The 14,411-nt window shown below is 49.4% G+C and overlaps 2 protein-coding genes across 4 annotated transcripts in view; one reads left to right on the top strand and one right to left on the bottom strand.

Annotated features, from left to right (window-relative positions):
* Positions 1 to 14,411, top strand: part of IFT140 (intraflagellar transport 140) — a 2,226,364-nt gene that overhangs the window by 1,671,836 nt on the left and 540,117 nt on the right. The gene's annotated exons all lie outside the window — the stretch shown is intronic.
* TMEM204 (transmembrane protein 204) overlaps positions 1 to 14,411 on the bottom strand; it is a 153,558-nt gene that overhangs the window by 129,842 nt on the left and 9,305 nt on the right. The window contains exons 1-2 of one of the 2 annotated variants that reach the window (XM_069646969.1): positions 5,831 to 6,089; positions 4,793 to 5,543 (exon numbers count right to left, since the gene is read on the bottom strand). In XM_069646969.1, the coding sequence (XP_069503070.1) occupies positions 4,793 to 5,057 (265 nt within the window). In that variant the 5' untranslated portion in view covers positions 5,058 to 5,543; positions 5,831 to 6,089. Of the gene's footprint in view, positions 1 to 4,792; positions 5,544 to 5,830; positions 6,090 to 14,411 lie in introns of those variants that run through there. The other variant, XM_069646970.1, reaches the window with a different exon arrangement.

The following is a 14,411-nucleotide window of genomic DNA, read 5'->3' as shown; positions in this document are numbered from 1 at the left end:
CAAACCAACGAAACAACTTGCACGCTACTTCTTAACACTCTTCCAGTACAACGTGCGTACCACAGGCCTGTCTGCATGCAGCAGCAAAGCTATCTTGCACTCTTTCCTTCCCCGCCTACCTCCCCCAATCCCATTCTCTTCCGCATCGGCCAGAGCGACCGGAAACCACGCAAATAGCAGCAGTGCATGGTGCAAATCCCATAAGCATTCATACACATGCAATTGACATACGATGGAGTGTATTTTCACGGGAACATTGTGAAAGTAAGAAGTTTGAAATGGGTTCACTATTGCTTTTGGAGTAGATTGTAGTTTACTCTCGTGTATTAGGGGTTATTGAGTAATAGTGTCCTGCCTTTGCTGTTGCACAGGGACCATCCCTGTGCTAGTACTGCAATCTCTGGTGACTGTGCCCAACCCTACCGATGCAGCAGCAGGTATTGCTACCCTCATGTATTAGGAGTTATTGAGTAATAGTGTCCTGCCTTTGCTGTTGCACAGGGACCATCCCTGTGCTAGTACTGCAATCTCTGGTCACCGTGCCCAACCCTTCTGATGCAGCAGAAGGTATTGCTACATTCATTTATCAGGGGTTATTGAGTAATAGCCTCCTCTCTTTGCTGTTGCACAGGGACCATCCCTGTGCTAGTACTGCAATCTCTGGTCACCGTGCCCAACCCTACCGATGCAGCAGCAGGTATTGCTACCCTCATGTATTAGCAGTTATTGAGTAATAGTGACCTGCCTTTGCTGTTGCACAGGGAACATCCCCATGTTAAAGTACTAGGACCCCCGGTCACTGTGTCACAGCAGATATTCTTGTACTTGTGAACTAGGGATCACTGAGTCATGGGCCTGATTTACAAAAGTGTTTTTCAATATGAAAATCCCACTGAAAAAGGCGTTGCAAATCAGGGCCACAGGGTCCTACCATTGCTGTAGCACAGAAACCATCCCCACGCTAAAGTACTGACACCACTGGTCCTAGTCTGAACCCTTAGCCGTGGCGCCATTGTATTAAAGAGAGAGGACCCCCCCCAAATCACTGCTGCGGTGCTGGACGGTCAATGCGCCAACTTCTGAGATTAGATTTCATACATTTTACAACTAGACTGGGTTCCCCCTGGTAGCCTTTTTCCGAAAATGCTAATTATAGCATGATGTCTAACAGTCCTTCTTAATATGACAAACCCTCCGGCGACAAGGGGTAGAAGAGGAGGGGGGGGGAATAAAGACAGTTCCCATATCTTGTTGAATGTGTACACTTTACTCAGCACCAGCACACCCAGACACTTCTGAACGTTGTCTTTACCCAGCCACGGCTTTGCAATGTTTACTTCTTTTTCAGATGGTAAAGTTGTGCCGCAGGACGCCTTCTTTAAACGCATTTGCTTAAAAGCCCTGTGAAATGTCATTATTTCACCAATTCGTTTTACTCAGAGCCCGTGTTTAATGCTTGGAACTCTAAGAGTGTGGGAGGTCCAAGAGTGGGAGGGTACGTGTCAAGCTTATTACATCATGGATGGAAAAAAAGGAAGGATGACAACTCTGCGTGAGGAATCAAGTCAGACAGATTCTGTGTTACACACACCCAAGCCTGAAGAAAAACTCCTTCAACACAGTGTGGGGGACAACATTAAGATTGCTGCCACACAAATGGGTCTTAATGGCTTCCCCCAAATGCTGGCTAGAGGCACCAACCAATAGCATCCAAGAATGCCAGCAATCGCAACCAGCCACAATTATCACGACCAGAGTATTAGCAGCAACATTTGAGAATTAAAAATACAAATATTTCTGAGCACTCGTGTAATATCCGCGAATGAATATCAAAATGATCTAGGACTTATTATTACCAACATCTATGAAGTACAGCTACCCAAGAATGATTGCCATCATCTCTTGGGAGTGATTATCACCAGTAAGCGCAGATGGCGGTCACCAGCATTCACGGGCCACCATCATCTGCAAGCATGAACTATTATCGCCCACATTTGTGAGCAGAGTTGGCCAGTATCAATGAATTATCAATGCCAACACTTGTGAAGGGTTATCATCAATATGTATAAACCCTCATCTCCAACTTGCTAGAAGGAGAAACCCTAATCACTGTGGTAACTGTTCACTTTATTACACGGGTTTAAGTTTAATTGCATTTGGCCTGCACTGAAGTGCCACATTCAGCCTCTCTAGTTTCCGGGGGGGATGCAGCCTCAAACCTTTGTGGGGCTGGATGGCCGTTATGAAAGCTCCTCATGAGTGGGGCCATCAACTCATTGGGCTGTCGTGCCGTGCCCCCTTCCTGTAAGCCCAGGACGCTGTATGGCTACTACACTTTCCTTAAGCCCCTTAGATGCATCCTCCATGCCAATTCAGAGGATACTTGGCTTCGCAAAGAGATGATAATCGTTGGATGTGTGGGCCATCTCAAAGCCGAGCCCAGCAGTTACGCCTTTGCCTTCATCATAGAGGGCATCTTGAGCACACCTGTGCAGGCTTTTCTCCTGTGCCCCTGTGTTTGCTGCTGCTGCCACGTTAATAAGTGTTTAATCATAAATGCTCTGCTCTCCCAGGTGAGAAATATGACAGGATCCTGCTGTAGCGCCCCTTTTCGATCAGTGCTGCGGGCTGGGAGTCATGGCAGAGTGCTCCCTTCTGCCTGCAACGCTCAACGTGGGAGGGTTTCAACGCTCCCAAGCCAGGAGTTGACACCACCGCTGATAGTTTTCCTTAAGTGTTACATTACTATTATTTAATCATTCAGAGTAGCATGAGTCCCACTAGTTGCCCGACTCTACCTGCTGCTGCATCGGTAGAGTTGGGCATGGTGACTGGGGATCCCAGTACTTTAGCATCGGGATGGTCCCTGTGCAACAGCAAAGGCAGTTCACTATTACTCAATAATCCCTGATACATGAAGGTAGCAATACCTGTTGCTGCATCGGTAGGGTTGTGCACGGTGACCAGGAATTGCAGCGTTACCATGGGGACGGTCCCTGTGCAACAGCAAAGGCAGTACACTATTACTCAATAATCCCTAGCGCATGAGTACAGCAATACCTGCTGCTGCCGCACATGTAGGGTTGTACACAGTGACTGCCAGGGATTGCAGTACTAGCATGGGTATGGTTTGTGCAGTACAGCAGTAGTTGGACACAGTGACTCAAGGATCCTGAATACTTGGATATAGCAATTCCTTCTGTGAAGCAATGACTGGCGTCCCAGTACTTTAGTTTTGGGGAGGTTCCTACCCTACAGCAGTGGTCTGAGGTGAGGACTCAAGCATCCCTAGTACATGAGTGTAGCCATACCTGCTGCCCCACAGGCAGGGTTGGACACATTGACCGGGGATCCCAGTACTAGCATGGGCATGTTTCCTGCACTACAGCAGTAGCTGGCAGCAGTGACTCAAGGATCACGAGTACTTGAGTACAGCAGTGGCCGCTGCCGAATGGGTTTGGTTGGGCACAGTGGCTGAGGGTGTTCTGATACATTAGTTTAAGGATAGGTCCTGTCCCACATCTGGGCTTGGACACAATAACTCTGGGGGTCGTAATACATTAGTACGTAGAGCAATAGCTCCTGCTGCACAAGTAGGATTGGACATGATGACCCAAGAAGCACCCTTACACCATTGGCTGCTGCACTACAGCTGAGGTTTGAGTGACAGTGTAATCCAGAATGTGCTATTACTTTAGTGAGGAGGCTAGACCTTGACAGCAATATGGGGCAATCAGCTGCCGCTGTCCGTCAGTGCTGGTCGGCCATTAATGAGTGGAGGGGTGAAACTGTCTTAAGTGTAACTCTAACACAGCAGAGATATTGGTGTTGGGGGCACCCCCTGATAGTTGGAGAGACTGCTTCTGGCCCTCGTCTGTCAGTAAGGAACCCGAGTATTGTAATAAATGTGGATCTTTCTCTTGCCCACAGATTAATGCAAGATATTAAGCTTTCTGGCCCCTGGCATCTATTGCTCACTGGCCACTGCCTTTATAACGTCCAAGCTATATTATTGCAATTCTATTTACTTGGGTTGTCCCAAATATCTGGTGAAATGTCTGTAAATGCAGCCGCCCGCCTCTTAAAGTGTACTTCGAAGTCAGACCACATTATGCCTGATCTATGCTTTCTTCTCTTGCTACCCTTCTCTCATCCGACTCAATTCTAACCTCTTTGCATGGCCCATCATGCCTACTATGGCCTGGGTTCCCTTTTCATGCTGGCCACACTCCAAGCTTACCACCGCTCCCGCTCCCTCTTCTTCCAGTGCCTACCCGTGGTACCATGCTATGCCAGGCAGATGTGGAGGTTCCTCCTTGGCGGTTTTGACCATGCGGGCATGGAATTCCTTGCCCATTGCTCTGTGAAGTACCCAGCATCATCTGTGAAGTACCCAGGATCATCTCGCTTTCACACGCAAAGTAAAAACTGAACTATACAGTATGTCTTCTCTTAAACGGCAGCGATTAATATCCTTGGTGGGAGATGTGTCACACTGTTCCTCACCGCCAGTTCCAAGACACCTCAGGTTGTATGAGCACTTTTAAAAACTTAACAACCAAAACAGATAGTAGCAGCGTGTTGGGCGTGATGAACCCAGTAGGTCCTATTCCATGTGTTTAGCAATGGTTCATGTAGCAGGGCAGTGAATTTGGCGGCTGATCCAAAATGTGGGGGCATTATTGTAGCTATGGTGTTTGCACTGCAGTTGGTAACGGTTATAACTCTGGGGCACCTTTTAACTCGACAGTTTAATTGTATGAATCAGCAATAATCACCAAAGTATACTTACATTTGACGGTGCTGCGGGATTCCTGCAGTCCTGCGGACTCTGAGCCCCAGCTCACCGCCTCGCATGTCCGCTCCTCTGCATGACCAGGTTTGCCTCCTGCAGTGCCTCTGCCTTGCACGCACATCTTCCATAGCCCAACGTGGCGCTTGCGCCCATCCTCCAGCGTCTGGTACACCCAGTTGGGGGTGAAGGCGGCTGCATTGTTGAGGATCAACGAGACCAGAGCCACCGCCACCGCCGTGGCCACCAGCTTCTGCACAGTCATAGCCAAGTGTCACCCGCTTGCCCGCTACTGGAACCTGGGCCTTGGGTGCCGAGTGGGCCCTCAGCTCCTGGGCAGGTGGCTCTGCAGGCTCTCCAAGTGGAAAGAGGGGGCAAGCTCAGTGTGTGGGGTGGCTAAAGAACATCACCACTCATTCTCAGAGGTCCACAGAGTAAGATCAGAGCCTAGCGAGGTAGGGAAGATATCCTGAGGTGCCTGGGGCCAACTGAAGCCAGCTCTTATCCACCCTCCTGTAGCGCTACCTCTGCATCAGGGATCCGGAGGATCAGGGCATCCATTTCTGTCAAGCTGCAGAAGTAGGGAGCGGAGGGACAAAGCGCCTGGGACCCCGTCTTGGACGCGGGGCACCTCTGCTGCAGCTCCTGGCGTAGCTTAGTTCAGGGGGGGGGAGAAATCTGCAGATGTTGGCCAGCTGTGCACACAGAACCTCCGATGGTGAAGCTGAGAATCCCTTCCAACACGTTACAGCTGGAAAACATGAGGAAAGACAAGACATGAGGACCATTTCCAGAGAAGTAAGCAGGCCCCTGCATTTTCCATTTCTAGTGATCTACAGCCCGGGCACTAAGTTAATTGCTGTCCCCTTCTAAGGGATCTACAAGTCAGCTAAGCTCGGATCTCGTTCCGCCCCCCGTCATGGTATCTAGAACCCACTTCACATATGTTCTTGGGTCTTAGCAAGCCCCCTCCCCAGTAATTGTGATGGGGTGTCCAGCCAAATGCCTTATGGCAGGGGCCCAGGGGGTGCTACTGACCAGGTTTAGCAGCCGGACAGGTTCTCTGTTTCCGAGGAGCCCGGCGGGGGTCTTAGTGATGTGATGTGGTGTGGCAGTGGTGGTCTCTGCTGCTGTCAAGCTGCCCCCGGGCTTGGGGTGCTCTGTGGAAACTTGTCGCCTGGCTGGTGATCAGGAACTGAGACACATGCTCTTTCTACTGGGACTTTCGTTTTGTTTTTTCCCCTCTCACTAAAGAGGAAATGGCTGTTTTTGTGACCAATTTTTTTATTTTTTTGGTTGCGCCTCGGGGCGTATCCCTGGACAGCAGCAAACACAGGCTCCCGCCACCAGGCAGCCAGACATGTGCAGGATACGTTTCCTGAGAGGAAGGAGGCTGGGAAGGACTACTGAAGACTTGCTCGAATCTCTTCCTCTCGGGCCCCCACCGCCCGTCTCCTATCCCCTCCTGCCACTATGACAGCCCAGCCGGTCAGGGGCGGCCACGGGGAAAGGGGCAGTCCCGGCCGGGGTCTGGGGACCCTGTGCTCACGCTGCCTTCCTGCGGTGTGTCCTGTGCGTGTCAGCGGTGGGCCTTTAGAGTGGATGCAGTCTGGTGGGGGGGGGTCCTTATCTGTTCTTTGAAGCATTGATATAGAACGTGGACATTATCGGAGAGTCTCGATTAGGAAGAGTGCAGAGAACACGCGACCTCTGTGAGAAACCAGGCCCAAAAGAAAGGCCTCTCCCCCATTGCTCACAGCGGAGAGAGGGGAGGTGTCACGCGCTCCCTTATTTTAAGATCAGCTGCGACTCCTGCTGGTAGCATCGGGATGGGCGTTTCTAGGCCCCCCCTACCCTCTTGGATTGGTGCTATTGCACCCTTCTCTGTGGCGCCCCCCCTGCTGTGAGCTGTGTCGGTGTATCTGTTGCCAGCAGCGTTCACCTCTCACACTTCTGGGCTTGGATTCTGCCGCCGTGTGGGTGGGCTTGGCAGCTACCGCGGTACCATGAATAATACACCCGTGTATAGGCGCCATACAAACGTCCAATACATACATAATGATTCAGTCTTCCAGGAAAGCTTGGAATGGGCGCACTTAATCAGGACTGCACACTGGACTCTGGACTGCTGCTCTTAGTGCCTAATTGAGGTATCCCCATACCTCAGAAGTAGCAATGACATTATGTGGGCACCTCTGGTTGGCGCATGTCCTAATTAATTAATTCTGTCATGATTCCATTGTGATAGAGAAAGACTAAGTATTGGTCGAAACACTTGTCGGCAGAATGGGCAAGTGCAAATTGTCTGAGAACCCAATTGTAATAAACAAGTCAAAATGACAACCAACTAACCGATTTATTATCTTATCAGTGGAATCATGCCGGAATTGATTTATTAGGACACGTGCCAACCAGAAGTGCCAGCATAATCTCAATAGATAAATAAACCTACGTGTTTACCAGGATTGCCCGAGCACACTCAAGCCCCTTAAGCACGATCACTATCTTATAATACTCCAAGAATGCCTTGGACTACCAGTGTGAATACTAGCTCAACACATAGGCCCTCATTATTAGTTTGCCGGTATCCTGCTGGTAATTCTGGCAGGATACCGGCAAACAGACCTACCATTACCAGTGCTTGTTATCCCGGAATTTCTGCGATATTACAGATGCCTGCATCTGCGGTAATTATCCATTCCATGGAGGGAATTGATGGTATTACCAGCACTGGTAATACTGACAGTTTTTTTTTGCCAGTGGGGGCCTGGTTTACCTACAGATCCTGGCTTGAGGTAAATCAACTCCCACCTGCCAACTTGCAGTTTGGCAGTATGGGAAAAGTGGAGGTAACGGATATGCTGCCACGTTGTTCCTGCACCACCAAACTTGTAATGAGGGCCATAGTCTTGTGCGCCACATCTCAGGAAAATAGTCTATATAATGGATGAACACCCATCCATAATACTACACGCACTGAGCCCTGCCCTGTGTCTGCAACTCCTTTCCCACTTCCCCTCCTCATTGCACCTCCCAAGCTCATGCTTTTCTTTCTGACAGACTTGGGCCTGGTGCCTCTGGGCCGGAACAAGGGGTTGGCACTTCGAAACTATTACGCTGGGGATTCTGCCCAGTACAAAAACAGTAACATAACTTGTTGCTCTCCACTTTCTCATGCTGTTAGTGCGTAGTTCCCTGCAGCGCTTCCTGCTGCTGGTGCCGTAGTGTGACCTGTGGCGCCTTGCAAATTACTATTAAATTAATACATAAAGAAAATAAAGAAATAATGGGATTTGCACCCCTCCCCCGTGGTAGCATACGCACTGCGACGAAGAAGACGTTACCGGAGGTGGGCATACTTTAAAGTGAAATATGCAAAGTTCATTCAAGTGACCTTTCCAAATGGCAGAAAGTGCCTCTCTTTTCTCTTAAGGAGTCACTGCTTCAGGAGAATGTGGAAGGGGGGCTGGTGAGTCTCAGTGTGGGCTAGACGAGGAGGCAAGCAGTGCTGGAAATGGGAATTACCAAGGGGGCCGTGGGGTAGCGTTATAGGGTTTGACTCGGGAGTTTATTCTCATCACGCCTCCCCTAAATAAACATTTAGGAGGGAAAGTTATTAATATATTACCAACAACTAGAAACTAACCCAAGAAAGGAGGAGCGTTTCCTATAGTGTTCCAAGGAAATTATAAAAGGTAGAACAAAGTCGTACTTGAATATTTTCATCAAAGACCAATATTAAAAGGCATAATCACAAGGTTTCTTATCGGACGTTTCAGTGGTCTATTAGCAGTAAATCTCTCGGCTTCAGTTCGAGTCCCAGTTTTGCTGGTGGCGGCGAATACTGAAGAATGTTAATTAGCAGGCCTCAGGGAAGGCCTGGGTGCAGGAAGTGACAATGGAGACTAGAGACCAACACCTCTTTGTAGTGCAATGTGCCAACTTGGTACAAAAACCCCTCCTTGGTATGAAAGGGCAGTGAATGTCCTGTCTGGAACTACTCCTTTCAGAACAGGGAAGTATGTCAATTATATGGAACGAAAATCTGCCTGCAACCCCCTATTTCAAAGGAGGCCCATGTTGTAATCAAGCACTGCATAGGGCTCAGTTAATTAGGGATACACTTTGATGTGCAGCAGACAGGAAGATGGCTGGGACTTAGAAGTATATGCTGTCATCCTTCCCCTGTCTGTTGCCAAGCACTCTGGTTCTGACCTGAAGCATCACTGAAGATTGTTGGTGGGGACCCAGGATTGGTTCATCAAGGTGGGCTTACCCTGCGCCAATCGCTGGGGCCCGTTTGGATTTAAAAGAGAGCTGAGCTCCTCACTGATCAGGTCATCTGAAGGAGGACTCATTTGGACCCGAGCTGAAGGTACAGTCTACCTTACATCTTCTGCCAGTGAAGGAAGGTCAGGAGTTACAAGAGGGAAGCAAGATCCCTCCCCTAAACATCTCCCAGGGAACAGAGGGAGATACCGGACTCAGAGGCCCGTCCAGCAGCTCCAGAACTGGTACCCTGCCAGCACACAGCGTGCCCTGCTAGGTTCTGACAGCAAGCTTCCTTGGTGGGAAGCGCAGGAGAGTCTCTAGATAAAGGACAAGGCTGTTGCCTGCTAACACCCTCCTGAGCTTTTGAACGCACACCTTGAAAGGACACAAGTCCTGCGAAGAAGCTAGGAGGAGTGCCACTCAAGCATCATCCAGCGTCCATCTTTTTAAGGACCATTTTGAGACATTCGAGTCCTCAAACCGCATCCGGCTGCACTGCTGACTGTTGTCACGCTGCAGTCACCAGAGCCACCCGAGACACCTCAACCAGCATTCCAGATCCGGCAACCATCACAGAGACACTGATTCTTGGCCCCAAGCCGTCGCGCCGGACAGCATGCAGACATCCTTCCAGCCTCGCTTGGCGAACTGCCTGCCGCCTGGTACCCGCAGCTGTCTCCCTCCACTAACTCTGTCTCGCGGGCTGCGAAGCACCCTGGAACTGCCTCGATGCTGTCGAGCACCAAGAACTACTTCAGCAGCAGGTACATTGTGGTTCTGTCCCCCGGGTCCTTCGCCAAAGGCCCCTAGAGACAGTTACGACCCTTTCCCTCTTTGGTGTTGAAACCAAATAACCTTGAACTTAAGACTGATTACTTTACCAACTACCCTCTTGTCAGTATCCAGAGTGCATCCCTTTCCAACTGTCCTCTGTGTTCCTTTACAGTGTGGGTTGTAATTGTAGTGTGCTAGAACTGTCTGTTGTAGTAATAATAAAGTAGATATTTGTATACAACCTTGACTGGACAGTCCCTTTTATCATTTGGTAATTATTTTTTCTGTGTTGCAACTAACCAACGATCCACAACCTTGCAGAGATAAGTCTGCCGTTCCGTCCATGTTACAAAAAACTCAACATGGGGGGCTTATAATTTACTTGTATTCCAATCTATTCAGATCTCTTCTGGTGTACTAGAGGTGTGAGGTTGATTGATGGTTTAGAAACCAATATTCATCCATGGACTACTGGTGCGCTGGAAGTTCATTCGTCACATCCAGGGATGAATATCGGTTTCTAAACCAGCAATCAGCCCCATACCTCTAGACACAAGAAGGGATCTGAAGAGATTGGATCCGAAGAGATTGGAAATGCAAGCAAATTATAAAACTCCTTGTCCAATTTTGGTAACGTGGATGGAATGGCAGGCTTATATCTGCAAGGTCGTGGATCTTTGGTTAGTTGCAACATCGCAAAAATACAATTATTACCCAATGATAAAAAGGATTGTCCAGTCATGGTTGTATAAAAATATCTACTTTATTATTATCACAAGAGACAATTTTAGCACACTACAAAATACAACCCACCCTGTAAAGAAATTCAGAGGACAGACAGATTCAAAGAAGAAAAAGGAGGGTGCACTGTTCTGACAGGAGGGTAGTTGGTATAGTAATTAATTGCAATAGTTCAAGGATACTTGTTTTCAACATAAAGGGAGCAATAGGTCATAGAATATCACTAGGGGCCTTCGAAGAAGGATCAGAGTGACAGAACCACAATGTACCTTGTGCTGTAGGAGTTCTTGATGCCCGACAGAGTCGAGTCAGTTTCAGGGCGCTTTTCAGCTTCTGTGACAGAGTTCAAGACGGGAGACTGCTGCAGGTATCAGAAGGGAGGCATTTTGGCGAGCAAAGCTGGACGGATGGCTGCAGGCTGGCCTACACAGCGGCTCTGGGTCAGGAATAGTTGTCTCAGTGCTGGTCGGTGGTTCTGAAGCACTGGTCGAGGCATCTCGGGCAGCTTTAGCAAATGCGGCATAACAGTCAGCGGTGCAGTCAGTTGCAGCTCGAGGGGCTCAACTGGCTCGAAGATGTCCTTAAGGCGTACATCAGTAGATGATTGTCGATGCACTCCTCTAGCTTCTTCACTGGGCTTGTGTCATCCTTTAAGGCAGACTGCCCAAAACCGAGAAGAGTGCTGCAGGCAGCTGCCTTGTGCTTGGTTTGGTTCAGAGATTCCTGTCACTTCCCACCTAGGAAGCTTGCTGCAAAGCCTATTGGGGCACGCAGTGTGCTGGCTGTGTACCGGTTCTGGAGCTGCTGGAGGATCCTCTGGATTCGGTATCTCCCGCTGTACCCTGGGAGATGTTTAGGGGATGGATCTTGCTTCCCTCTTGGAGGTCCTGCCCTTCCTTCACTGGCGGAAGATGTAAGGCAGAATGTACCTTCAGGCAGGGTCCAATGATGAGTTTTTTCTTTGGCTTCTGGTGAAGCCTTCAGATGATCTGCCAAAAGAGTGGTACAGCCATCTTTTGAAGTCAAATTGTCCACCAGGCTTGGTGTAGGCTAAGCATACATTAATGAACCAATCCTGGGTCCCCACCAACAATCTCCTGTATGCATGAGGTCATAACCAGAGTGCTCTGCAACAGAAAAGGTAAAGGGGTGAACACATGTAATACTAAGCCTCGCTCATATTCCTGTCTGTTGTGGATCAAAGGGTCCCTCTAGTTAATGGAGCTCTCTGTGATTCCTGATTAAAGCGGCAGATCTCCCATGAAGCTGCGGCAAGACCAGACTTTCTGGCTCCGACAAACCACATACTCGTATCTTATGAATGGGGTTCCCCTCTGGGGATGACTACTGTAAACACACAGTCCCAGACATGACATTTCACTGACAATCGATACGGAGGGCGGGAGCTGGCATCAGGTTGACACAGTGCACATGAAAGGGAGTTGGGATTTCCTGTGTCTTTTGTTAGTATCTGCAGTCAGGCCACATGTGGGCCTTTTTCAATTAAACTCTGATTAGCATGTGAATACTGCCACCAGCTACATGGCTCAACAAAAGGACAGGACGGATTCATGGAGCCTTTGTTAGTTGGTTAGGCTGGCCATGGCAGGTCCGAAGGTTTGACCCTCCCCCTTCTGGATCGTGTTCTCCACCTGTCAGATCCCAACTAAATATGACAGGTGGGGACTGCACTTTTAGGATGTGTCCACCCAGAGCACAATGGTCTATGCATATATTGTGCAGTGAGCATGGGAAAATGTGTGCGGATTAGCCCAACACATTTTAAAGAGATTGATCTACCATCATTCAATTTCATTTAAAATTTCAAAAAAGAAAAAGAGCGCACACCCACGGTGCGGATGGTCCCATTCCACACAATTCCACCACAGCTGCATGCCGGCTTCCTGCAGCTCTGGCTCCCTGTATTTTCCCTCTATCCACGAAGCCAGCATTGCTCCCTGTTTCGACCATAGCTGTTGCCCCCACCACCTCAGCTGTTGCCTCAAGAATCCCCCACAGTTGCACGCCCTCTCCCAGCAGTTATGGCTCCCTGTATCTTCCCTCTATACATGAAGACGGCATTGCCCTCTGCTTCTACCACAACTATCGTTCACCTCCTCCGCTGCTGCCCCCACATTATCTCAAGGTTCCACAGCTGCACACCCGCTTCGTGGTTCAGTTATGGCTCCCTGTAGCTCTCCCCAGCGGCAGTTCGCACCGCACCATACCATGATACACTCTATGGACCCTTTCGAGGGAAGGTTGTATACGGTGCGGGCTGTATTCGTCTCTGGACCCCTCCAAGGGAAGTAGCGAACTGTTTCTTCGTGGGGAGAAATAAACGTGCCTTTTCACCGACTGACGGGCGCGAACTGGCAAAATGACAATGCCTGAAGGGCCACTTTGTCGGAGGAACGAATGTACCTTTAATGACTCCGCATACTGTACGGTATTTTTAATCTATTTCACTTGTCCAACGTGATTAAAGTGGTCCACTTCCAAAATGTTATACACCAAAATTAGCTCACAGGTGTTATTCAAACAGCCATTGTGTAAAATCACGAATGTGTAAATGCGGGCCAGTTTCCTTTCCAATCTGCCTAGGAATATTGTGTCCCCACCGCAGTCCGGCATTGCTGGCCGGTTTGGGACAGGGGCGGGACGTCGTCCGGGCCTCCACCTCACCCATCTCCGCCAGGGGCTGTCACTTCTGTGCAACCATCTGGGTTTCCCAGAGCTTGTCGCTTTTTAACTACACAGGAAGGAGCCCAAGTTTAGAAAGTCTGTTTATGTGACTGTTTTTGTTTAGTGCTTTCAAAGCAAACACGTACGTCATGCTCGGAGGAGATGAGGGCTCGCGAGGAAACGGACCATCTGCACCACCCCTTTCCTTCCCAGAAAGCATCCCTTTCTGCACGTACAGTGAGCTGGCCCCCTTAATGATCTTACAAAGAGCAGAAGAAGGTGCATTCACTGGCACTCCTTGTGTGGAGGGATTGGACGGGTGTACTGCTTGCTGCCTGTTGCAGGGTTAGGGAGGGCTGCACCTGCATTGCATCGTGGGTGGACCCGAAGCAGACCAGGAGTAGGCAATGGGGCAGATCAGGAGTAGGTATGACAGCCGGCCAGGAGGAGATTGAGGGACGGATCCGGGGTAGGTGCCCCTCACCTCCAGGAACCGATGCGTCAGCACAGTAGGGGTAGATTGTGGGTTAGGTTAGAAGTAGGCTCTGCAACAGATTAAGGATAGATTATGTGGTAGATTAGGAGTAGGGAATGTGGCACAATAGGGCTATATTCGATGGGAAATCAGGAGTATGCTTCTTGGGAGGTCAGGGGTTTCGATTCTACCTCAAACTAGCAGTGGAGTTAGCAGATTAGGTCTATGTTCTTCATAGTGATAGATTTTCTCGCATGTTAGGTATATGTTAAGGTTTTGCTGTTGCTGACTAGTTAATATACGTGTGGCGCTGCAAACGGATTAGTCTCCAGCCACATCCCTTGTCAAGAGGCGCCGAGTCAGTGGGTACATGCGAGAGCTGAGAGCGACGTGGAGATAGAGAGCGAGAGACACAGGAACAGTTTGGTTCAAGAGACGTGTCTCTACAGAGCAGAAGACATCAAGTATAGGATTATCGGGAAAGCAGATGGAAGGGGGAGTTAGATTGTGTAACTTTGTTACAGGGGAATTTGTGTGCATCGACAAGCGTTACAGGAATTTCTTAACACTATATTGCACATAGTACCTTCTACAATCTCCCACAAGTCTCACCTACCTACCGTGGCGCACTGCGTTCCTGCTGGCAGGGCTATCCGTGCAACATCCCCCCTA

Source organism: Ambystoma mexicanum, chromosome 2q, assembly GCF_040938575.1.
Source record: "Ambystoma mexicanum isolate Mex_15411 chromosome 2q, UKY_AmexF1_1, whole genome shotgun sequence".
NCBI lineage: Eukaryota > Metazoa > Chordata > Amphibia > Caudata > Ambystomatidae > Ambystoma > Ambystoma mexicanum.
The sequence above is the reverse complement of the archived record's forward strand: the minus strand, read 5'-3'. Positions and strand labels throughout refer to the sequence as shown.